The 27461-nt window shown below is 39.3% G+C and overlaps 1 protein-coding gene across 5 annotated transcripts in view; it reads left to right on the forward strand.

Moving 5' to 3' along the window:
- The window catches only part of grid2 (glutamate receptor, ionotropic, delta 2), a 529256-nt gene that overhangs the window by 285654 nt on the left and 216141 nt on the right, over positions 1-27461 (forward strand). For all 5 annotated transcript variants that reach the window (XR_004847816.2, XM_035950732.2, XM_035950733.2 and 2 more), the window contains exon 3: positions 24921-25208. Coding sequence is in view for 4 of the 5 variants with exons in the window: in XM_035950732.2 (XP_035806625.2) it covers positions 24921-25208 (288 nt within the window). In the remaining variant the exon portion in view is untranslated. The remainder of the gene's footprint in view (positions 1-24920; positions 25209-27461) is intronic.

The raw sequence follows: 27461 nt of genomic DNA on the forward strand, positions 1-27461 counted from the left end.
AGTAGTATGAGTAAAACCTTATTGTGTGTGCTATTGGACATACTGAGCCAAATTACCAAATGGTCTAAAAAATAGTTGCCAAAATTCTCCCAATGAAGAGAGGACTCTTGTTCCATTACACATTTACTGGGAGTAAATATAGCCGAGGGAATATAAACCAAGGTGTTGGGGAATACGCAGTCATTCCATTTTCCCAGAGGAAATAAGCAGGATTATTTGACTGTCATCTCCGGTAATGCACCTGTTCATTCGCAACATTTCACAGCAAGATATTTACATATATTGTACATTCAGATTATACTTTGGCATTCGAATGCTGCTGTTCATTGCCACATGGTCCATTTGGATTAAATTTAGACTGATGATGTAGATTAGGTCCTCCGCCAATGTTTGGTGTTTAAAAATCAAGTTATGCCCTCGGGATAGAGGGATGGAATTTGTTGCTGCACAGCCTGAGATAGTGGAGTTGCATTGTGTTGATCAGAGATGGAGTTACAACTGCTGGTGTACACAGTCTATTCATACAAGTTTTTATGTGTGCATATTTGATGTAGGTGCTTCTGTTTTCTGATAGTTGCATATTTATGTCCTTCTGTGTATTATATTATGTTCATGTTTATATAAGAAACAGAATATCTCTCTTTGATCTCATTTTAAACATTACATTTGCTTACATTACAGTGACGTGTACAATCTGCTCCTACAAGATATTTGTGTGACAAATTAGGTTCTCTCTGCCAACCCCCCCGACACTCAACTCCACATATGACAAAATGAAACCCAGGAAGCTACTCAGATGTACAGATTTGCAGACACACACTCAAGCACGATCAGATTTTCACATACATGTGTGAGAAAGCAAAATAAATGTGCATCAGCGAGATTAACAGGGCGTCTCAGGTAAAGCAACAATGGTCAAACACAAGCTCAGCCAGACTGGCAAAATCCGCCTTTTCACTCCAAAACAGCTGGATGAATTTTTCTATTTGTAGTCCATTCTTGCATATTTGTAATCCCAGCCATCCTCATTGATAACATCTACAGAGCAGTCATGGATATTTTCAGAGTTGTAATTTCTTCTTCTTTTAAGCATAATCTTTAATGTGTTTTCCTTGTGCTTCCCAGTGCTGACTTAATAATGCAAGAACACCTCAGGCAGCTGGCAAATTATCTTGTCTTGGCAATGTGTAATCAATGAGTTTGGTGAGCATGACAAAAAGTTCTACAAATAACATATGATGAGAAACATAAGTGTAATGGGCTTGTAAAACCATAAAGTCATATTTTTGTGGACTTTTTAAAGACGAATTCAAAATGTTCCCATTGCCTCTGGCTTTTTAGCTTTAATTGTTCACTTCCACATCCCATTTTAAAACATACATTATTGCCATGAGATTGATTGATAATTCTGTCAGCCAGCATGCGCCAAAATTTATGTAACACATTTAAACATAATCAGTTCAGGGTTAACTATATTTTATATAATAAACGTGTGTGTGTGTGTGTGTGTGTTAATGACACTATTCAAGTACACCTTGTTTATTCCTTTAAATGTGCCAAACACCTCCTGATTTCTACATCTTTGAAAATGTCTTAGGATAGCATGTAACGCCACCCCAGATAGGCTGATATTTGCAGCAGTCAGTGTTCCTTCTCAAAGCAAAGCTGTGGTTAGCATTGTAGTTTTGAAATCACATTTTTTTTCTGCACGCTTTGCATTCATTATTCCAGATTTTTCCTCTTAATTGCACTGCCGTATTTTTTTCTCGGTCTCCCAGCATTGTTGAGCTGCTATCACATCACACTCTCTGTCTCACTACAATGTCAGAAAGCTGTCGATCAGTTTGTAACTCATCCACCTACACTCCTCCATTGTTCTTACATGCCATTTCTCTCTCACACACTTGTCATCTCATTTCTTCGTTGAGCTCCTGCTTTCTGGGCTCGTGAAAGACAAATTCACTCAAAATGGAAAAGTCTGTGCATGTTTTTGGGTTTGTGTGCCTGTGCATGGGACGTGTATGTACAATATCTGAGGATGTACAGATCTCTTTTTTTTCATTTAACCTTTATTTTAACAGGGAAGGCTACTGAGCGCAAACTCTTTTACAAGGATGCCCTGATCAGAATAGAGACAACAAGAAAAGTATGTTAAACTAAACGCTAATGGAAAAAGAAACAACAGAGACTTTACCTGCATTTTAAATCAATTCAACATGAAATTCATACATACAAAGACTGACCTGATTCCAATCTTTAATGGATAAAGCAGTCAAAGCTGTTAGTACTTACACTGTGACTTGCATTGAAAATCCTGCAGAAATCAATACAATAACAATACCGACATGTCACGCTCACTACTGAGTTCAGATTTCACATTACTTAAGATTGTTTTTTCTGACATATTCTGGATTGTCAGTGTTTTTTCTGAGAATGTTAACACATTCCAATTAGTAAGGTATTTCACAATAAAAGCCTCCCTTGAAAATAGGAATAGAACGTGCCCCCTGAACTTACTGGATTGATTTTCATTTAAAAAGGTGGAGACTGGGGCTGCCCATATAGCTCAACGTGTTAAGTGGGCGACTAATGTACAGGGGCTGCTCCCTGACACAGCGGTCTGGGTTCGATTCCCGCTTACGGCCCTTTGCAGCATGTCTTCCCCCAACTCTTCTCCCCTGTTTCCTGTTTCTCTCTCACTGCGCCTATGAAAATAAGGCCAAAAAAATAAATTTTTTTTAAAAAAAAAAAGGTGGAGACTGATGATGTATTGCTTTTGCAACAGCGATATAAGCAAATACACAAGACAGCAAATGGAGGCTTTTTATGTGAAGGTTTCAAATCAAATGCATTTCTCTTCAGACTAGGCAATGAATGAATAAATATAAAAAATCTAATATTAACAACTGTTTATGAACTTACAGTACACCTTGACTGCTGACTTTTTAAAACTGTAAACATCACATTGAAAAATTGCCTTGTTTTTGATAATGCAGGGTTGTACCTGTACAGCATTGTAGCTCTTAGACTTCAGTATTTTGTTTGACATTTATTTACGTATTTATTTTGATTTTGATTTGAATATGCTGTATGTGACATACAGAGCCACTGGATGTCACTCCCCAGAAAAGATGTTTACATAAAAATCTAAATAAATGAATAAATAAATAAAATCAGCCACCACGGTTAGTCCACGTTAGCTTTGTAAAATACGTTTAAAGGCTGCATTGAGTTTTTGTCAGTAATGCTGTATTCTCTTGACCTGCCCCTGTGTTCCACTACGGTGAAAAAGAGAGCAGGTAAGAGCAGCAAAACTTCAGCCGAGACTCTTCGCACTAAGCTGAAGTAGAACAGGTCCACATAAATTTCATAAGTATCATAAACATAATGCAGAGAAATTAAGATTACAACATGCATTGAGGAGTGTGACTTCAATCCCTGTGTGAAATGTCATTACTACACTCTATTTTAATAGCAGATAGTTGTTTGCTACTTTAAAACCTTTAATTTAAATGGACAGGACAGTAACCACTCAATAATTTCCTCTTTTTCTCAAAAGTCCAATCAGTCAAGGAGCATGGAAATGATTTAGACAAACCTATTTATGGCCCCATTATTAGGCAATGGCTATGTGCATGTGATTGCTTTTGTTAATTGCTTTGTGTTAGTCGCATAGTCATAATTAAGTAATTAATTTCTCTCCTGTTTTTTCCCCCAGGCAACAGTTTTGTTGTTTGTTGGGTTTTTTTGTTTTTTTTAATTATTTTCCAAACAGCAGTTCACTTCATTGAAAGCAACCTTTTTTATTTTTATTTTTTGTTCTTTTTTTTTTTTTTTTTTTACAGTACATAAACTATATACATATAAAGCTCACAGAAAACCAAAATGGCTCCCCTTTTGCCAGAGGAATGTTCCAGTAAGACAACATCTCTAATCAAAATTTTCTTCTCAAAGTCAATTAGTTTCCATCAGGGGGTTGGGAGTTTACAGAAAAAAAAAAAAAATACACTCAACAATGTGCCACTCATTAAAGCAATCAGTGTTTTGCTAAACACATCAAATTTAAATTTTTTTTTAGGAAAGAAGCACCAAAAAAAGCGATTGTTATTCTCTGTCAATACACAGTATATGAAGGCGTTTCTTTGTTTGTGTTTTTTTCTATTTCAGTTTTAATGGGCCTTTACCATCATTATGAGATGCGATTGCAGTGTTTGTCGCTAATTGGCGTGTGTGTTTGTGTGTCAATGACCAAGTGCCCATGTGTGTTTCTAGTTGTCTGACCCTCAGTGGTGGTTTGTCTTTTGTCCAATTTTCCACCCAGTTGTTTGTGCCACTCGGCAGCACGGCACTAAAAGTTGTTATTGTTGTTGTGTTGAAACAGTTTGCATCTCCCATTGTTGCTCCCAGTTACCATTACCTAAGAAACAACTGACAGCCAGGTAAAACCTTGAACCTGCAAAAACAGTAGTGGCTATTTGGAGGTCATTATGAGTTAATAAATACAATTCAATATCTGTTTCCATTATTGAAGCATTTGCTCATTGCGTGGTGCAAATGGATTCATCCTGTTACTACCTGCTATTGTTTAAGAGCTATCAACAGCTTTTATTTCTCCCTTTTTGAAATGTGCTCCAAAAATATTGATTTTACTTAATTGTACCTTAAGAGATTTCATCGTCTGAGTTTTCCTGTAAATTGATTTTTATTTAGTGGATGGTTTTGTGATAGACACTACATTGGCAGATGATATTTTTGTAGTTGTGTAACTAACAGTCAAAATACTGAAACTTATTAAGAGAGTTTCTAGGTATTATTTAGGCTTTTTGGTTAGATACTCTTTAATGTTGGTGTGACATGATCATATGCAGTAAAGTTGGACTGCACTTAATGTACCTGCACATATGTCTCCAATGCACTCACATTACATGTGGCATAACTCTGACATATGTTTGTTTTTTGTTGTTGTTTTTTTTAAGTCATTACTGAAATAAATACATCAGATGCCACATTGGACAATTAAAAGTGGATACTATAGATGGACAACCACCTTGTTTTTCTTACTGTGCAAAGGTCTTAGGCACGTTGAATGTTTGGATCTTTCTCCATCATGAATCAAAGAGGTGACTGGTTCCAAGTTCATTTTCTTGGCATGACAACAACCAGACATACAGCCTGAGTCACAGAAAAACAAGGAGCCCTGCAACAGATGGTATGTCCCCCACAGAGTCCTGATCTGAACATCATGTAGTGAGTCTGGGATTACATGATGAGACCGACGATACTGAGACAACCAAAAGATGAGGATTTGTGGCAACTTCTCCAAGATGTTTGGAGCAACCTACCTGCCAAATACCTTGAAAAACTGTGGGCGAGAGTACGCAGAGAATTGGTGCCATTTGAAAGATAAAAGATAGTCATACCAAGTATTCATTTTCTAGTCAATTTTTCTCTTAACTTCACTTTGCATCTTGTTAACAGATAAATAATAGTGTTTATTTTAGTGCCAAAATCATTTGCAAAGCACTGTACATGAAAACAAGCAACCAAACACAAGCCAAAGATGGTTATTGCACATACTCTCATGATAAATTTAGGCATTGCTGCTGGTGCTGTGTATCACAAAGAATCACATTAAATATTGACAGTAAATGAATTGGGACACATTTAGAAATTTCTGTCTCTGTCTGTCTGTCTGTCTTTCTCTCTCTCTCGCTCTATAAACTATAGACAGTCACACACACACACACACACACACACACACACACACACACACACACACACACACACACACACACACACACACACACACACACAGAGTACAGCTGCCAACATGCAAATACATACTGTGTATATACATGTAAATTTGTGGACACTAAAGTAAAATGCCTCTAATCATTTTACATGCTTTGGAAGCTGACTTTCATCCATGTACACAATGCCCTTTTGTTATAGCTTGTTGACATAGTTCAGCAGTAAGTCATAGTACAATGCCTTTTGGATAGCTTGTGCTCACCAACACAAATACATTAACGTTTGTCTTTTTAAACAATGTTAAAAAGTCAGAAAATAGAAAGAATCGTCAGATTTTCAACTATCTAATGTTCCTTAAACTGCTAATCTGTGATTTCACCAAATCTAACTGTGATGTTGCACCAAAATCTATTTTGGATGTGTGTCTCACTTGGCACAAATGACCCATAATGTCTTTGATGCGACTGTCAGCCATGAGACAAAATTTCAGAGACTGCTGGCTGTGTTTACACAGAGCAGAGAGGTGACAGATGCAGAAATAGAATAAAAATGTAGGTAGTAAAATAAAATATGTATCATAAGTAGAACCGCCATTGTTTTTAGTGTTGTAACAACAAAAAAAAAGACCTGTTGATTCCATTTTTATTGTATTTTCTTCCCTTTCCATAGAACTGCAAGACTTTTTATTGCAGTGAACGACAAAAAAAATGTGACAACACAAACACCCAGACACAGCTTGGTCCAGGTTAAAGGCATCTCTACCAAAATACCAAACATATCCAAAATGTTAGTTATTAGTGTAACACACTGAAAATTATCATATTCCGACTACTTTCCTGCTCTGACAGTTGAATTAATGCTGACCCACAAGCTCCAGCACACTGTCAAACAGCTCTCACACCACTCATTTAATTCTGACACTCAGGGTCAGTTTTGATTGTGAGAATGAATGACGTGCTATTGAACATTTAGTACTTCAACGAACAGACAGCGATAGGAAAGAAAAAATGTGAAGAAAACTGACTAGGCTAAAGGCCTTGACAGAGTCAGTATCTGAGAGTGTTTCAAACAAGAAAAGCACTCAGAAAGTGCAGCACTCCGCCAAGGCTGCTCAGTTGATGTATCATTTCCGACGGATGAAATCTTTAATAAAAAATTACCTGCCGCTGAGCACAGGCATGTGTTATGCATGTGCACGTTATCTATGGATACCAAATTGCGTGTCAGTTACTCTTATACAGGTCTGTTGATCAGTTCATCACTTTTGCCAAGCCTTTGTTTTGCTTGTGTTAAAATAACCATTCCCCCCATGCTTTTATTTTGAAGGTGTATTTTTTTTTATGTTACGGGCTTTTATTTTGTCACCATTCCAGCCGCACAAGAAGTGTTTATCTAAGAAGCAGTTTCTTGACATGAAAAAGACGCAGAAAAGTCTGAAAATTCACATAAAGATGAAAGACAACAGTTCCACGCTGTTGCTGTCTAGCACAGGATGTGTCTAAACTTAGAAGCAGCTAGCTGCAATGGAGACAAGCTCTTACAGTGTTTCGTGAAGAAAGGAGTGAAGGACAGAAGGGTGAATTTGTGTTCAAAATAAGGCTGACAGCTGAACATACATAAAGGCTTTGTGAAACATCAGGAGCTCCACCAGTGTCTGGCTGGGGTTTGCTACATTGCGTGACCTAAATATGTAGCAGGTAGCAGGAATTGATGGGACTCAGAAACACCCCACAGTTTAATCATTTGTTCCTTGTATGATTTCCAACTGATAAATCACAGTCATTTTGTAGTAGGATCGCAATCATGTGATCGTCAGCAGGTAGCTGACACAGTGTTCACTTCATGGTTACAGCGGTGCGATTTCCCAATGGGAAATCTTTAACAAATCTGTGGATCCACACTTTAAGCCACATCAATGCCAAAATCTAATCAGTTCGTCCTTGTGTCATTTCTGACCTTCCCTGAAAATTTAATCCAAATCTGCTGATCTGTTTTTGAGTAATGTTTTACACAGGCAGACAGATTCACAGACAAACGTATGCCGATCGTCACATAACTTCGCCGTTCCTTGGCGGAGTAACAAACGGCTATCCCAGTGATCACGACAGATTTACATTGCAATCATTAAAGTCAAAGCTGACAGCACTACAGCAACTACAGCAATGGACCCAAAAAGCACAAAGCATGTCTGTTTGTTAATGTTTTCATGCTGCGTGGTTGCCTATAAACACTTGCACGTTCAATTATGGATCAACAGACTGACAGTAGAAGAGGCTTTACTGAGTACTGAGAACAGATTCTGCTGTCGTTTTTCAACTTGAAATACATCAGTCCTGTGCTCCTCTCTTCTCTCTGGGTCTTCATAGGGGGCCTACCATCTGTCATATGGTGCACACATGCTAAGTCCCACACCATGCACACACTTTCTACACTATATGAATAGTGAAACACATAACACACCCACAAAAAAAATTTATATCTGAGAGCAAGCATGCAGTGGCACAGACATTCACACATCAGAAGTGTGCAAGCACACGCCCATGTGCACGCACAGTTTCCACCCTCTGAACTCATTCATTCTTGTTACAGCGACATAAAAACTTATCAAGCATACTGTCAGGGGAAAGAGAGAGAGACAAATACAGAGCATGAGAAAGACAGAGAAATGATGGCATGGTTTTGGCTGCAGTGCAACTCTTGTATATTTTTCTCAATTAAGTGGTCTGGGACACAGGATGTGTGTACAGTGGGTGTATTCAGTCTGCCAGCCTCTGTGTGTTTTAGTTTGTGTTACTGCAGATATCTAGTTCCACTGCAGATTAGAGAAGTGCACTGGAGAAGACGTGAACTGTCGGTGTCTCTTCTGTCTGATTCATTGTTCCTCTGAGGGACTAAAATACACATGCAGTTATATGGAAACCTATATGCACTGATAGATGTAGATAGTCGGACTCCCTCTTGACTCGCACATCCATAGCAGTGGTCTATCTCGACTAATGATTTGCTTGCAGAGGCCCAGAGAATTGCTTTGCAGCATGCATACCGCTGTGGAGTTGATTCACTTCAATTTCATATGTTTTTTTTTACATCAGTATCATACCAATAGTCTTGCAACTCTGTCATTCAACGGGAATGTATCAGAAGAAACATACACATCATTTTTTCTGTTTCTTCTCTGAATGTGCCAGGACTCCAGCACTGCTAGATTTGAGTCTCTTATTCCTTCCTACAAGATGTCTCTTTTACTGTCTCTGTTCTTCCCTCACTCTTTCTCTGTCTCTTTGCATCTCAGTATGTGTGCCTCCCTTTCTGCCATAACCGTATATTTGATAGACTATGTAATCTGTCTTTTTTTTGTCCTCTGCCTCACACATTTCTGTCAGTTTTCTTTCTTCCCCCTGTCCTCTCTCCCTCTTCTGTAAACGAAAAGGTGAATGTAGCCTTTTGCTCGGCACTAGAACTTCAAAGCCCTCCCTGCCTCCCTCTGTCTTTTCATCATGGACAGGTTGAGTGCTGTCATAACCCTAAATAACCTTTTTCACAACATGGCCCTTGTTTCTGTCTGATCTCTCACTGATGCCAGTTGGGCAGTGTTTTTTTTGTCCTTTTATCTCAAGTGCCAAAGATACACTGTATATACACCTTGAGAATACAGTCTGTGGCTCCAAGTGGACGCAAACCTTTCGTACCATGAAGGTTTAATTCAGCGTATAAAAGCAATAAAAATAAAATAAGTATTTTGGTCCAACAGACTTGATATCAGTATAAGTGATTTTATTCATTCTATTTTTCTTAAATTCACAAGGTCATAAAAAACTTATGTACAAGATCAAAACCTACAATATGTTGTTATGCATTTATGTAAATGTAAATGCATTTATTCTGAAATCAGTATGAGATGTGCTTTAGGTCACTGTGTCAACACTATTCAATTAAAAATTGTCTTCCACCTTAAGGAACTGCAGCCAGCCTTAATGTTACTACATTTATTGTCTATGAAGGCAACAACTGATTAATTATGCATTTATGTGGTACTTTGTATGATCTGCTTGCCTCCATCAAATTAACTGTGCCCACTGGCTGGCAATGATCACAGTGTATACTTATGTTCACTTGTCCATTTAGACAGGAAGCGACATCTGAGGCTTCAGATTTGCAACAAATACCCTCACCCTCCTGTGCTCTCTCACACACCTGCACATATGAACACAGACATACCATCATGTGTACAAAGGTGCAAAATATAATTTATGAACCTCTATTTCAGTCATTTTCCCGCAAATTTGATTCCTGTCAGGTGGCCTGATTGAAAGATTTATGGCTCCCAAACTGAGAAAGTATTGTTAATTTGTTTGAAAATGAAGCTTTTCTTTTCAATTGTTAAGTTGGGACTAATTAGTAATTACTTTCATCCTATTTGAGAAACATGCCACTTCAGAGGTTTGTGTCAGCCGTGTTTTATTGAGAGTTTTATTGTCATCCACCCACATTCCAACGCTGGCTCAAACTAAAGGATAACCGAACAACATGTCACTGCTGCATTTATTACTCCATCAAGGAACACAGCAGAGCTATGTGACGATCAGCGTTGGTTTGTTTGTTTGTCTCTTCGCAACATTACTAAAAAAACGGACTAACAGAGTGGGGTGAAATTTTCAGGGAAAGTCACAAATGACACAAGGACCAAGTGATTAGATTTTGGCAGTGATGTGGCTTATAGTCTGGATCCACAGATTTGATAAAGATTTCTGTATCATTGTGAGATAGCGACACAGTGTCATTGTAACTAGGACAACAACTGAACACTACATCACCTGCCTGCTGACCATCACATGATTGCGATCCTACTAAAAATCGACCGCTGCAGACCATGAATTTTTTAAAGATTTCATTTGCTGGAAATCATACGACTGAGCAGCCTTGGTGGACTACTGCGCTCTCTGAGTGCTTTTCTAGTTTTGAATGAGATAATTTACCACTGATTAATGAAAGCTCAGTTGCAGAAAAATCATACTTGCATTTCTTTGCTGTAAATAGATTATTTTGTATAAAATTAGAGAAGGATTTGTGTGTTTGCATTTAAAACGTAAATTCTGTCACTTTTCATCATTGTGCTTCATCTGCAGATTTTTCCTATGTAAATACTCTTCACAGTGGAAATGTCCTTATTACTTGACTGTACATTCAGAAATTATATTAAACACATTATTACCTCTCTGTGACATCCCTTTAGGCACTTATTTCCCATTAATGTTTTCACAAACTTGAACTTTCGCTGTCTAGCACTGAAATGTCTCTGTTAACTTCTCTGTTAACTTCTCATCTTATATGGTAGCAATGCAATATATATATACACACATATATGTCATCTATTTTAAGCAGTGCATGAAAAAGAAAACTAAAGTAGTACATTCTAAATTTGAAAGGCAAGCTACAAAATTTGCTGCTGCTGGAGGTGAAGATGACAGAACTGACCATCTCTTAGTATTTTACCATCTTTAAAATAAATCATAGAACACCATTCATGTCATCTTCTGTAATTTAATTTAATCCCCGTACAGACCAAATAAAATATGCTCTGAAGGATTATCGGATTTTTTTTTTTATGACTCGCGTTAAGGCTAGTTGAAGGTTAATATAACTGATATATGGAAAGGCATTTGTGCATACATTTACATTAGCATTTATGGATTTAGCTGATGCATTCTGACAGTTTCTCAATAAATGAACACTATATTAAGATTAAATATGTAGGACCTGAAAGGTCAGAGTGATTGCAGCCTTTGTTTGTGACCATATAGTAATCACTGAGAAAGAAACCCTTGGACACAACAGAGTTTTCAAGACAGTGAAAACACATTTGCTTGTTTTGTTAATCTCAAGAAAGCTTTTGGTTGGATCAATAGAAGACTCTTAGAGTCTTAGAGAGTTTATCTCTTCTAATATTGATGGAAAAAATGCCATAAAGTTGTTGTACAGAACTTCAGTTTCATGTGTGCAGTAAATATTTGGACTGGTGGGTCTCCTAATCCAGTTAGGGTAAAGCAGGGAGGCGTGCTCCCCGACTCCACTGGCTATTGATGTAAATCAGTTTAGCAGGCCAATGTAGACATATTGACTGATGATATACAGTTTTGTATTTCATTATGCAGTGAAAAAAGTTAAATATTGTGTGTTTATGGTGTGATGCATGGAGATTTTCAAAGTGAAAAATTGCAGACATCCCCATGACTGTAAAGCTATCTATTTGTGGGGTAACAGTAAACATATCCTCTCAAACTCTTTAGTACTAGACTTTTATAATACAGGCATTTTAATTTACAGAAAAATCAGAGGTCTTCATTTGCCTCATTAAGAACTGGTACCCTTCTGTTGGCAAATGAGGTACACATATAGAACGATATCCCCAAAGAGGATTATTTGTGTTTCGTGTGATTTGGTGTTGTTGAGGATGAACTTCATCTAGTGTTTCATTTTCTCATGGGCAGTGACTAAACAAGAACCCTGATTTGTCTTGGCTGTCTGAAGGTATTAATTGAGTTGAATTTTTAAAAAGCAGATTTTTGACAAGATTAATATAAAATGTATGGCAAGTGAAGATTGTCTGTAACCATCAGAAAATGACATTTCTATAATACAAATTTAATGTTTTGAAAGTTGTTTTTTTTTTTTTGAGTTTGTGACCATCTTTGAGTTGGGTGCATAGTGCCGCAGTAAACAGATCAATCAGATGAGCTGGGATGATGGTAGATACTCCTGGAAAGTGGTTTCATCTTGTTTGGGAAGACAGTGACTGGCTGATATTTTAACTAGGAGAGCTAGGAAAGCGAATAGTTGATCCCGTGTGCTGTGCTGACCAGTCTTGCATGGAAAGGAGAGCAGGAGGTCTGTAGCTGCAGAACACAAGACACTGGCTGGCATGTTGTTCTGGATAAGTGCCTGGAGGAGAGGGACCATAGATCTGTTCACACACTTGTGTGACAGTACCAGGATTTGGAATTTGAATCTAGTAGCCATGGCCAGCTGAAAGCATGTACCTCTGCCAGTGGATATTTCAGTGTGAGTCATCTCCCAATTGACTCATTATATTTCTTATGAATGCAGCAGGACTCCATTCCGTCTTTATCAATTAAAATTGGCTGCTTATGAACCCACTGTGGCAACCTGTGCGAAATGTAAATTACTGGTGTGAGTGCATGTGTGTCTGCAAACTTGTAGAAGTGCATGCATATGAGTTAACTAATCCATATTCTTGGCTTGGATACACATTCCCCTATATAGTATATAATATGTATGACTGAGGAATAAAGAAAACTGTTTCATCATCATCATAAAAAGGGAATTTTATATTACTATTTATGTTACTTTTAGTGCTCCCTCCAGTTTTGTCACATGCCACATTCACATCTTAGATCTTTTATATTTAAAACATGTAGAAAGAGGAAATAAGACAAAGGAGATTTGACTTACTGACCTTCCTGCAGGAGCCAAACTTACTTCAGTTACTGTGCACACCTCTACAGATGGCCCAATTTCAACTGCACAGTTCACAGAACCTTCAGCTAATTTAAAGTAGATGGCTCCTTAAAATACACCATCCTGTAGCTAATTTTGGAAAGCTAGCCAAGCCTCACACTATGGAATCACTGTGATTTGCATTGCAATTGGCAAGCGGCTCAATTCTGAATACAGATCTACGAAACATGCAGCTTCTTGGCTCCAGGAGTAACTGTGATATTGTGATCTTTGTTCCTTCAGTGCAATGCATTTTTCAGCTTAAATTATTCAATTACTCAGATTTGGTTAATCACTCTAACCTTTGCTTTACATGCATGCCTGCTGCTCTCTGTTGTCTCCCACTATATTCCCACCTCTATCAGTGAGGGAGCAGGCACTTTCTTTCCCATTGAAGTAACTCTGATAGAGCCATGTATCATTATGGAGTTCCCCACAGTCTCTCCATAATTCATCCATCTCTCGCTCCCTCCTTCCTTTTATTGCCTTCACCCTCTCCTGCCCGCTGATTTGCATTTGTCTGCATGTTTCTCCTCAAGCCTTTATCCTTTCTTCATTTTTCAGTACTCCTCACTGCAATACATCGATTGAAAAATCTCCGCCCGTTTCCAATTGGCATTTCCACTTTCCTTCTGAAATGCATGTCTATAACTTGCTCTCTATAGACAAAAAAGTCCTGCTTACATATTTTTTTTCACTCATATCACCCCTTCACCATTTCTCACTCAATCCATCCATTCCTTACCTCACTTCCAAATCTCTGTATAATGCAGCAGCTAATTAAGTTGTTTCATCATTAACCATGCTGCTGTCTCAGGCGTAGGGAAATGCACCATAGCAGTGGGGAGTATTTTTAACTGGTAAATGTTGTAAACACTTCTAAATATTATGTTTAATATATGACCCTGATGTGTTACATTAACACCACAGAAGTGTGTGTGTGTGTCTGTACAAAATATGTGTGAAATACCACAGAGACACATTCACCTACTCAGAAATCAGGATATGTTGTCTGCCATGAATATTACAGTCCTGCACTGAGTCAATCTGTTACAAGCAAATGAAAAGCTCTCCACCTCAGGCTAATCACTACGGCAGGATGACAAATTAAATTGATTGAGGTGCAATATTCCCAACCGTTTTGGTAAAATCTGATCAGGAAACGTGTAATGGAGAGATAAATAATACAGTGACTATAGGCATGCTTGGCTATCAGCTAGGCAGTCTTTCTGGACAGTTTCAACAGCTGAAAGCCAGTTAAATTGTACTCATTTTATTTATCAAAAAAAAAAAAAAAAACTTCATTTCTCAGTGCGGGATATTACTTCCTTTTATCTCACCTTCTGACATGATGGGCATGCCCAGGCATGAATGTCATTATAAACCCACATGCTCACACACCTGTGTGCAATTGCCTTACCAAGTGGGAAAATACATCTGCTGTCTACACAGGCAATGAAAACAGAGAGACACTGAGCCATTAGCAGTGAACAACAACCAATCCATTTTCTCAATATGATTAAAGCATTGACAAATGGGTCATTACCCTAGCTGACAAAGAGAATATCAAAAAGATAGAGAGAAAGAAAGAGGGAGATAGGAGGTAGGCAACAAGTTTGTGTATATTTTATATTTTTATACTTTTGTGTGTGTGTGTGTGTGTGTGTGTGTGTGTGTGTGTGTGTATATATATATATATATATAAAAAACAGGTGAAGCGAATAACATTGATCATCTTTTTATAATACAAGGTTCTCCTGGGAAAACTTCAGTCCTAACATTCATGTGAGTGTTTGACATGTACCACCCACCTAAGCATTACAGGTCAAGCAACCCCCAACCCCCCTTTGGCAACAGCAGTTGTTGGTGCCAGTTGCCACCCTCATCAGGACAATGCACCCCAATATATCATAAAAACTCCTCAAGAGTGGCTCAGGGCAGATGTCAGCAAAGGTGTTCACCCAGGTTTTGCACTCCCAAGATGTAAATCTTACTGAGCGTCTGTAGGATGTGTCCGAATAAACCTGATCTAGGTAGGTCCCACAGGACCCACAGAATTCACTGCAACCGTCCCGGTGCCACAGGACATCTCCAGAGGTCATGTGTCCATTCCCCACTGGGTCAGAGGAGTTTTAGCAGGATAAAAGAGACCAACACAATATTAGGCGGGTGGTCATAATGTTATGCCCGATTGGTGTATATATACTGCAAAATGACATAATAATTTGTTGGGTGGGTGTGGGTGTCTGTGTGTGTTTGTGTTTGTGTCTCCTTTTAGAAAATGGTTTCCAATTGTTCACATTTGAATCTAATACAAGGCCAGAAATTCCCCCCTCAAGCTGGACAAAACAAAATGAAAATAGAATCAAAACAAGGGAGGAGAGAAAGAGAAGGACATAGATCTGTCCTGGTGAAGTAATAGCAGTAAAAGCCCCAGGGCTGTAAACACAAGGGCTTTGGATTTTCCCAGGGGACACTTTCATCTCCTTGACTTTACAATGGATAGAGCTGGGAGACAAAGATGTATATATACGACGTTAGGTCTCTTTGAACGGATTGAGGGTGGATAGAGGAATAGCCAAACAAGGAAACAAGAAATGTGCGAGAAGATAAACTGTTGAACTGTGAGCCACTGTGAAAGATGCAAGGCCTTTTCACAATCTGTCTGAATCATAGTCAAGTTTATTTTTAATTCCATACAATTGTGTTCCATAAAAAATATCAGTGACCCATAAAAAACTTAATTCATTGATAGTGTAGCATGAAAATGAGTAAACAAGTACACAACCCACAGAAAACATGTGGGACTGTGTACTGTATGGTGTCAGTATCAGGAGACAAAAACAACAATATGACACCAAAGGTAGCTTGGGTCAAGACACAATAACACAAAGGTCAAAAAGTTCCTCTCCCAAATTACAAAGCAGAAACTGACGTCTCACTTTTGTCTTTTTTCTTCTGCAGATCTTTCTTTCAAAAAATCACACCAGAATGTGTGTGAAAAATAAATGAACATTAAAAACTGCCAAAGAAATAAAGAAATTGAGGAAAATGACACATTTCACTTCTTGTATTTTTACTGGTGTGGATTACTATTTGATTAAAGAAAAAGTTTTCATGAAATTGTTTTAATTCAATGAATAAGGAAAGCAGGGATGAGACTGGGATGGATGGGTAGATACTGTAGAAGATGAGTGCCGAATTTTAAGAGGAACCGAAGTAGCCACGAGACGAAAAGGTGCACAAGGTGCATTTTAATTGGTTTTAACAAACAATTGAGTTGATGGATGCATGGATGGATTGATGAAAAGATGGATTGAAGGAAGGAGAAAAATGAAGTAGCCCTCAATTATCTACTGTACATGCACCAATCTTAGATAATGGAGTCAAGGAATTAGTTTAGACTTGATGGGTGGCAAGAGGTGAAGGAAGGAGAGATTAGTGAGGGCTGAGGAGGAGATAGCATGGAGGAGAGCAGGGTGTGGTAAAAAGCCATTTATCTGTCGCGCTCAACAACACCAGGAGCTAAAAACTAGGTCAATTATACTGTTCACTCATGTTGAATTGAGGGAGGCAGTAGTGGAGAGAAGGGATACAACAGACAACAAGGTAGGCAGATGAATGGAGTAATATAAAGGCTTACTTGAAAACTAACAGAAGTATTCAAGTAGGAATACTGGCATAGTGAATGTTTAAAGGAAGAGAGAGAGATGGGAATTGGAAATAAAAGGGGGAAAGGGTTTTTCATCTGGCGAGTATGATAACAGTGAGTGCAGTAACTGGACATATATAGAGGTAAAGGGCACTGAATTGAGGGCCAGTTGAAGGAAACAAGGAGAGGAGCACAGATAGAGTTACAAACAAGACAAAAAAGAAGCTGGATGAAAGAGAGGATGTATGCATCTCCAGGGCACAAAGACTAGAGCTGAATAGATGATGTTAAATGTGGCAAGATGAAGGGACCAAAGGAGGTCCATTAAATGTTAATGGGGACAGGGTAGTGGGTGGGGAGGCATACTGGGGGCACAAATAAGAACACATTGTGTTTGCAAAAAAATACATTGGTCTGGTATTTTCAGCAGCAGGAAGTGCCAGGAGTCTGACAACCCTACAGTGATACAGTTCTAGAGAGGCAAAGTCGAAAAGGGCATGTTATCTTTTACTCATTCTACCTCCCTGGTCACATTAATTCAAGTGCTAATTCCCTCAAGGAGTGTATATCAGCAAACCAACGGTCCGCATACGCGCAGTCGCACACAGAGGCATTTATAGAGCAGAGCCTGCCAGCACTGTGAGTAAGCATCTCTCTGTGCCACTCAGTGCTTAGTCGTGTATGGCACAACGCATGGCAGCAGTTTGTTGCCGCAAATGTGGAACAATACATGAAACAATATACAGACACAAGTAGGTCATTCACACACAATCGCACAAACACAGTGCTAGACGTGGAGAGACACTCCTGGCTACGACAGTGCTGTGGGAGCTAGTAGGACTTCCTTTCTCTCTCTGTGAATTTCTGATGAAACCAAACACTTGATTATGATTACACACTCATCTTACAGCCAGCAGATTCTCTGTGGATTTTCAATCAGTTCGTTGTTGTACAGAAGGGACTACTGTCATGCTGAAAGCAAATGGAGATGTCCCTGTTCCTGGGATCACAATAAATTCTCCTAAAAATTGTAGCTGATATAAAAGAAAAGGGCAATTTTGAGACCTGTTTTTGCTGTTGGATGGTGATTTTGTGTATACTATGAGATTTTTTTTCTATGCCATTTATTCCATGAGAGGTTTGCTATAATATCTCGTCTTTTATTAGGCTATTGTAAGCAATTTAGACTATTTTGAGCAAGTTTCTGAATTTGATTCTGAAAACATGTAATGTATGAAAAAATACTTTCATATTATGATGTAAAACTGCATGTACTATGACCACAGTTGTCCACCATCTGATGGACTGGCAAGCTGTCAAGGGTGTACCTCACTTCTTATCCAGTGTCAGCTGAGTTAGGCAGCAGCCCTCCCTGACACTCTACAGGATAAAATGGGTATACTAATATACGATGAATGGAGAGAGGGTGACAGTTGTATCTCTGTCACTGTTACGACTGCGGTCGTTATTGTAGTTTCCTGTGCTGCGTGTGTCCTTTTTATGTCCCTATCATGTATGCAAATAGGGCTGCGCCGCACCACGGCCACGGTTGGTCGCCAGGATGACGGCTCGGCACTGGATTGGTTGGCTGTACCAGGAACACCGCGATATAAAGGCGGAACCGGTCGTCTCCGGGTCAGAGGGTCCGAGGGCGTGGCTACATCCTACCCTGCTTCCAACCTACACGTCAGCACACTTGGGTTCCAGTGATCAGCTGTGATTTAGGGATTTAATATTGAGTGATCGCAGTGAGCAGCCACCTTTTGTTTAACCGTTTTTTTTCTCATGTTTAAGTTAGGATGAGGGAGGTTAGACTTTGTTGTTCTTTTTACCTTTTTGTTTTTGGCAGATCAGTTTTGGGTTAATGGCTCAGTGGCGTTTTGTTTGTTGTTTTGGTTTTGCTCACTGTCGCTTTCAGTTACCAGTCCCCCATTGTTTCAGTTCATAAAATTTGTTGAGAAATAAATACCTAAATTTTATGCGAAAACGTGTGTTGGAAATGCTTGGGACCAGGGGAAGGATGCCTCTTCGTGTTACGCACAGTGACCCCTAGGCTGGGCGTAACAGTCACCCACATTTCACTTAGACTGCAACTATGTAGGTTAGACTCAGATTGTGAATGATTCAATTTCAAGTTAGTAAAACATGCTTTCTCTCTAATATCTAATTTTACTTTTTTGACAAAACTGTACTGCAAATAAAATGACCACATCTATGTGTATTACAAATACTGTAGCTGAAACCTTAAGCCATAATGAGTACCGTATTTTCGCGACCATAAGGCGCACCGTATTAAAAGGCGCAGTCTCAGTTCCAGGTGCTATTTCTGTATTTAACACATACATAAGGCGCACCGTATTAAAAGGCGCAGTCTCAGTTCCAGGTGCTATTTCTGTATTTAACACATACATAAGGCGCACCGTATTAAAAGGCGCAGTCTCAGTTCCAGGTGCTATTTCTGTATTTAACACATACATAAGGCGCACCGGATCATAGAGCGCGGACATAGTAAAACATACCTGTACTAGCTGAAAACATGCATGCTAGCGTGTGTTTTAAAAAAGGCAGCGGAAGCTAAACTGAGTTCAGTTGTACTTTATTGAAGTATTTAGCAATGTTTTCACGTTGTTTTTTGATCAATCCTCATTCACAAATCCATCAAAGTCCTCATCTTCTGTATCCGAAATGAACAGCTGGGCTAGTTCTCCATGGAACACGCCAGGTTCCCGCTCGTCATTGTCAGAGTCAGTCTCGTTGCCGTGCGGCTCCTCATAAATGATGCCGGCTTTTGCGAAAGCTCGAACAACAGTGCAAGCAGACACGTTAGCCCAAGCATCCGCAATCCATTCACAAATTGTGGCGTAACTCGCCCGGCGCTGCCTCCCAGTCTTAGTAAAACTGTGTTCGCCATCTGTCATCCATCGCTCCCACGCCGTTCGCAACTTCACTTTGAACGCCCTGTTTACACCGATGTCCAGCGGTTGGAGTTCCTTCGTCAAGCCTCCCGGAATGATAGCAAGCTCCGAGTTCATTTGCTGCACTTGGTTTTTCACAGCGGCTGTGAGATGGACGCGCATGGAGTCACAGATCAACAGGGACGGTGACGCCAAACCCATGTTGTTTTGCATAATGCAAATACCGGCACTATATACCAACTGGGGGCGTGTCTTTAGCGTCTTCTTTCACGCCCACACTTCCCCCTTTAACGTTCTCATGCTGTCCTCTGTCACGTCCACCTTTTCTCTATATAAGCAGCGTGTCGGCAGGAAATGTTCTCAGTCAGTCAAGTGGAGCTCATCAAAGTTATACAATAACATTTACAGATGTTGGAACTCGGTGCACACATAAGGCGCACCGCATTATAAGGCGCTCCGTCCATTTTGGAGAAAATTTAAGACTTTTAAGTGCGCCTTATGGTCGCGAAAATACGGTATTCTGCATTTTCATTTTGTTTATTTCCTTTTCTTTAACGTAACATTTTTTCACACAGGTGATATGATGCAGGAAGCTTTCATACTTACTGTGTGACTATATTAGCAATAGGCATGTTTCTGCATATCTACATATCTACTCCAGTTTGTACTTAAGTGTAATGTATTATTTTTACGGGTATCTGGTTCAGTACGGTACTGAGGATTAAATGAGATACGGAAATTGAAAAGGCATTATGGCATATATATATATATATATATATATATATATATATATATATATATATATATAAAATAGTGAAACTGTTTTCAATGTTGTCTAACTTCCTCAAAAAATGTTCTAGGGCTGCAGACATACAGATAATCTTTTTATTGGTTTTCTTCAGGTATAGATTTCCCTGTTTCCTATCCCCCTCTCTTTCCACTTGTTTCCATCCTCAGTCACTGGAGCTCTGTGACTCAGTGTGATAAAGAGTGTATGGTGTGTGTCAGTTTGTGGTGGGAGGAGAGCTGCTTGGAGAGACATAGATAGAGAGAAGAATCGGTCACACCTGGTTGCAGGTGAAGTGCTTGCAGTCCATTTATTCTCGCAGACCAACAAGCAGGAGAGAGAGCTCAATAACATGCTCTGTTGCAAACAACACGTACAATGCACACTGACATGCAAAACATGCATCAGAATGTCTGCACGTAACTACAGCTGTTTGAGGTAGTGTCTCAGTATATCTAGATCATATGAAAACCCATGCGATTCAGTATTTCTCATTTTGCAACTGAGTTCCCAGTACGTGTTTTAGGTATCACAAGATGAATCACAAGCATTTCATTTTGAAAAACAGAAGACTCGGAAAGTTTGATGAGAAGGTGGATTGCCACACATATGTGATGCCAGCCAAATAAATGGATAAAAACAGAGCAGATACATTAACAAAGTAGATGAGCCCTTTAGTAATCCCTGTGGTTGCCAGTCTGAACTGCTAGATGTGTACATGTCTGTTCGAATGACTGACATTTACATCCCTCAAATAAGCACCTCTGCATGACTGCTTGACAGGTCTTAGCTGCTTTAGCCAGATTGATTCTGGAATGATTTATCATGCGTCAGTGTGGTGCCCACACAGGGGAGGGGTGTATGTATGTGTGTGCTGCTGTGTGGGTTGGCGATGATGATGGCGGCGGTGTGTGAGTGTAGTTTAGTGGGTGGTTATGGTTCGTGATGATAGGTGAAAGATTCCAAATGGCTACACTTTGTATTTGTTTGCACTCCTACACACCTCTCTCTCGTCCTCTGAAATTCAAACCTGCTTTTCTGCTCAAAGTGCAGTCATTGTGCACAGCAGTTACTCTATGAACAATGTCCATCTGTACAGCTTAACTGTCAACTCATACTTAGTCGAAATCATATGATTTTCAGCCTAGCATAGTGTAAGTACAGTGTGTTTCTCTTAGATGCTGTCAAACTCTTTAAAGAGTCAAACTATATGTTGCTGCTCCAGCAGGTCTAAATTTTCATTTAACTGTTGCCTACATTGGAGTGATGTAAATTTGGACTGGGTTAACGCAACAGGCCCTTTAAGTCATTAGGAAAGAATATTAATGAGCCTGGTGCTTAGAAGCCCCCCACAGACTTAAGAGCGTGTGATGTAGAGGGGATGAGGGCACTAATTCTCCAAAGTGCCCTAATAAGTAGCGGATTAGCAAAGCCTTCCATTAGCCAAAGCCTTGATGATGCTAAGCTAATGCGCAATAGTTAGACTAGAGTAGTACAGCTAAAGCGTTACTTAGCATGACCGCTATAATATGGATGTGGAGTCTGGTTAATGTCACTTGTGAAATGTGACTGGCTCATTCGGCTCAGATATTCAGAGACAAGGCAAACACACATGCACAGACATACAATGATTTAACACTTAATGTACACATAAACAAATGCACAGCTGCACCTTCCCCTAGACACTCACAGGCATACATATGCTCAAACATTAAGTTCCTGGTAGAAGATGAATCCTAGGCTCATTGATTTTTGGAATAATGACAGTGACTAAGCAGTATGCAGAGACTTAGTGAAGTTTAATCATATATTGTTACACTTTAATTAATTCCTCAAAATGTGGACTTGTACAATGGGCAGTGAGATTGAAACTGCATGAGTTTCTACTCATTAATCATCTACACCAATGCCTAAGAAAGCAGTTGTCTGAAATTACCCTTCAGCTATTGCTAAAAAGGAAAATCGTTCCTAACAATGTTTTGCCGATTAATTACAGAATGGATTTGCGATCATATATTTAAAGCTATTGCTTCTAAATTAGATCAGTGTCACTAAAATGAGTGACAACTAACCAATTTACCAAATAAACAGTTTTTAAACAGGCTGTCCCCACTGTTTTTTAACCTTGTGCATTAAACTTTTTTTTCTTTTTCTATTTGTTTTTCCTGACAAATGCAGAGTGGGTAAGACAGATAAAATGTCACCTGGATTTAGTTTTGGAATAACATGCCATTCTTAAAAAAATAATGTATACAAATTGAACTAACTTGAATGAATTAAACCATTTGAAGTAAGCTACAAAAGGAATCAAGGAGACACCATTCAGTGCATCAGTAATACACAGACAAACACACACATATGGAATTCTCACAATCTGGGTATTCATTCACATAAACCTCTTTGAAATTTAACTCATTTGGCTGTTTTTGTGCAAACCAGCTTACACCGAGTCATTGTCATATTGTATAGCTCCCATGTTCTCTCTCTCACACGCGTGCACACATACAATGTATTTTTCTGCTTACCACAGCACCATGGATCTGTCTCCCCGAGCCTTTCTTTCTGGGAGACTTTTTCTTTTCTCTTTCTTTCTTTGGCTTTATTTCTGCAGTGTCAACAGATTAGTCCCTGTGGCATTATACAGGCTGACTATGTGTGTTTTAGATTGTGCTTTCTTGCCATTATACACTGCCATTGCACAGTGTGTGCGTGCGTGCGTGCGTGCGTGTGTTTGTGCATTTCCCGTGATGTCTTCAAACATTTTTCACCACTTTTTTGTGTTACTCAGTGACTTCGTGACGGGATTTTAGTCAGCTTTAAGTGAAACACTTTTAACAGTGAAGGATGCAGTGAGAAGCAATATGGGAGCAGAAATGAGGGATGAAATGGAGATCAGGATGGACGAGAGATGGGAAAAACGGGGCAAGGACATAAGGGCAAAATGTGGGTGGCCATGTGGATAAATGCTGTGGACTGTGGGAGGCAAAGAAAAAAAACAAAGTTGGAAAGAAGTGATGAATCAAAAGCTAGCTGGAGTGAAAGAGGTGGATGTTTGTGTTGCCATGAGCGTAAACAAGAGATGAGTGAGAAAATGGTCAGTGAGTAAAGATGTTAGAAAGTTGCTGGAAGAGGAAGGCAGATGACTCCAAACTGAGGACAGTGTATAGCACGGTGTGGTGCTGTAAGGCAAATGAAAATCACTGCCAGATTTTGGCTCTGAAATGATTGGGACTGAAAGGTAAGCACTCAGAGGGGCTGTGTTGGACAAGGAGAGAGATAACAGGGGAGTGGGATGAGAGGGTAGGAGGTAGAGGTGTTTTTGATAGCACTACAGGCCTAGGAGGGAGGAAAAGGAAGTGAAACAACCAAACATGCTTTCTCAAATCCGAGGAGTGTTTAGGCAGCAGAGCACAAACAACTGGAGTACTGTTGCTAATCTCTGGCAAGAGCTGAATCTTTTACTGTACAACTTTTATAGTACAACTTTGATTATGTGTGACTTGACATTGCTTCAGTTTCATAGTTAAACGTGCTTCCTGTCAGAACATGCTTTAGTTAGTATAGGAAGCTCAAAATGGGGGTTACAAGTTGGGTGGTGATGTTCTGCACCAAGTGTCCATGTGTTATGTTATTGATTCTTGACTTTTATAGGAAAGTGACACATCAAGCCTTCTCTACATGTACTTTTATCATGTCCATGTCTCCATTCATTGATAGAATGACTCACTGAACTCTATATATCAGCTTGGAGTGGATAATGCCTGGAGGCTCACAGGAGCTTGACTGTATTTATTGATGAGGGAGTAGGACATAAAAAAGATCTCTTTATTTGTTAGAGTGGGATTTTACATGTACAAGACAACATGTTCCCACTCTGTTGCCATATATCTGTTTATGTATACCTCCTTTCTCTGTTTGTAGTTGTTAACACAGAGCAGGTTGTGTATGACTAACAGTGTTGGTCTTCAAAATAACTATGCAGTGCATGTGGAAACGAGCAGAAACAGCCTGCTAAAAATGTCTCTGCCTCTTTTAGTCGGTGCTGCAGTGTGGTGACCTGTAGAATAAGAATTATTTGCCTTGGTGCACTCTTACCACAAATAATTGCTCAGATCAAAAATATCTCTTGATATCGCCCACAGCTGTAACAGATATTTTTCACAACTGGCAATTCTTGGCATTAAATGAGACGCAGAATATTTTTCTTTTCTGTCTTTTGAAAAAAAAAATAATGAATTTCCTTTTCTGTTTCCTTCTTTCCTCTCTTTCTTTGTCTGCTGCCTCCTTCCCCTCCATGTAGCCTGTGAGCTGATGAACCGTGGTATCCTGGCTCTGGTCAGTTCAATTGGCTGCATGTCTGCCGGCAGCCTTCAAACTCTGGCCGATGCCATGCACATCCCCCACCTCTTTATCCAGCGCTCCCCAGCGGGAACACCCCGTTCCGCCTGCCAGCCCACCAGTCGCATCCCTGGAACAGATGACTACACCCTAATGGTCCGCCCACCTGTCTATCTCAATGAGGTCATCATGCAAGTGGTTTCTGAGTACAGCTGGCAGAAGTTCATCCTCTTCTATGATTCTGATTTTGGTAAGGACACTTAACTGTAATAGCTGGCACTTTATCTATCTATCTATCTATCTATCTATCTATCTATCTATCTATCTATCTATCTATCTATCTATCTATCTATCTATCTATCTATCTATCTATCTATCTATCTATCTATCTATCTATCTATCTATCTATCTATCTATCTAATTAAGATAGTTACTCTGGTGATTCATGGTGATTCTTTGAAATAACTCAACCTTTCCATCACAGACAAAAATGAGACACTGCAGCATATAAGAAAGATGTTTTACTTTAACTGGCATCTATAGCAGGTATAATCTGTGAAACTTGTGTTGTGTGAATTTTGCATTTATCTGATGTAATGGTGTCAATGGTTTCTCAGCATGATAGGACATTAGAGAGCTAATGGATGTATGGTTAGTCAGAAGCCTCTTGCTCTCTTTCTTTCTCGTTCTCTTTTCTTTCTCTTTCTTTCTCTCTGCCGAGGAAACAGACACACAGGCAAATGTGGACGTGCAGCCTGTACATATGTCTAGATATATGCCCGTATTTATCTTTATGCATCGTTATGCTATTGGCACATCAGTTTGCCTGCTTGTGTGTGCGTTGTCTCATTTTTACCTTCCTTCTCTTTCTCTCTTGCCCTCTCTTTCCAGTCCATTAACTCTAACATTAGACTAGAAGCATCGTATTCCCCTTTTATAAAGTGCTACCAGTGCCACTCAGCTTCATCACTCTCTGCTTCCTACAGAAATATCATTTTGCTGTTGCTAGCATGTGTGAGCAGGTATATTCATAAGGTGTAGGTACAATGTGTCTGTGCGTGCAGCGTGTTACTGTTTTGCTTTGTTTTCCCCCTCCTCCCTCTCTCTTACAGTCAAACTTAAATGAATCACACCATCCATCACACAATCCGCCATCGTAGTATCACGTGCTTGTACTAATCTTGTTTGCAGTTTACATCAGTAGATTGATTGGCTTTCACTGCTGGTCTTTACCTTGTTTCCCTTCCATGGTCCTGCTCAATGTGCTTTGTTCTGGCACTTTCATTTGCAAAAGTAGTTTAACTCTGAGTCATTTAAAGGAGAGCATTGCTTGGGTGGTGCTCCTAACAGACTGAACCTTTAAAATACCCTGTGTTTTGGATCTCACTCGAATAACTGATGCCAGCGCAGATAATCCGCTCATAACTGGAGAACAAAAGCTTTAATATCTCTCATTGTTAGGCTGACAGACATATAGCACACCTGAAAGTTTCAGCCCATAGAATGCAGCCTAATAGCTTTCTTCCTCAGGTGATTCAGTGTTGATTTACTCCTTATAGCCATAATGGAGTTCCGTTTCACTCATCACAGTCAATTAACACAATTAATGTGTTGTATGCATTGATCTCCAATAGGATCTCTGCAGTGGGGTTGTTTTGCAGTGTTTTCTCCAGGCTGAGGTCTCAATATTTCAAGACATTAAAGCATTTTATCAGCGTATTGAATACATTGTGTCATCTAAAAATATGTACTGACTAGGGAGCTCTACCAAGCAGTTTATATTGGATGAATATTGAATAGTGGCTAATGTGGGCCTTCTGAAAATGCCGGTCCCACACCTCAGAAGTGAGTGCAGTAAATATTATGATTAAATCAGCCCTGAGCAACAATTACACAGATCATTTTTGTCCAGTCTGTAAATTAATTGGTAGATATACTAACAGAAAGATATATAGTAACTCAGATGAAATGTGCTAAGAACTATAAATCTACTCTGTGTGCCTCTTACACTCTTCAAATAACTTTTATTAGGTCACAGACTTTGCGATTGCAATAACATCTGAGCCACAATGAACAAAGGGCCAGACAGTTAAGTAAGTGTACCAAAATTTGTGTAGAAAGATGTTGTTGTTGTCGTAGATAGACAGTTAGCCCATGTTGGCCTGAATATGTAATATCACTTGCAGTAGTATCTCTTCCTTTTATACCACATTCTGCACTACTGTAAAAGCCTCCACTACACAGCATGAGGTCAACTTCTTTAAAGCTCCATGCAAATTACCAACAAATATATTCATGCCCACTGGTTTAACATTTTTACTTTAAACTTAACCTTTCCATAGTCAGGGCTGAAAGCAGGAACACTCTTTTCCCCTAGCTAGACAGCTTTCAATCAACTGTTCTAAATCCAAAGTCTGTCTATAAATGTGGTGTATGTCACACATAATATCTCCACAGTAGAGAAGCACACACACACACATACACACATGCATGCAGACACATT

The sequence above is a fragment of the Amphiprion ocellaris genome, chromosome 6 (genome assembly GCF_022539595.1).
Source record: "Amphiprion ocellaris isolate individual 3 ecotype Okinawa chromosome 6, ASM2253959v1, whole genome shotgun sequence".
Taxonomy (NCBI): domain Eukaryota; kingdom Metazoa; phylum Chordata; class Actinopteri; family Pomacentridae; genus Amphiprion; species Amphiprion ocellaris.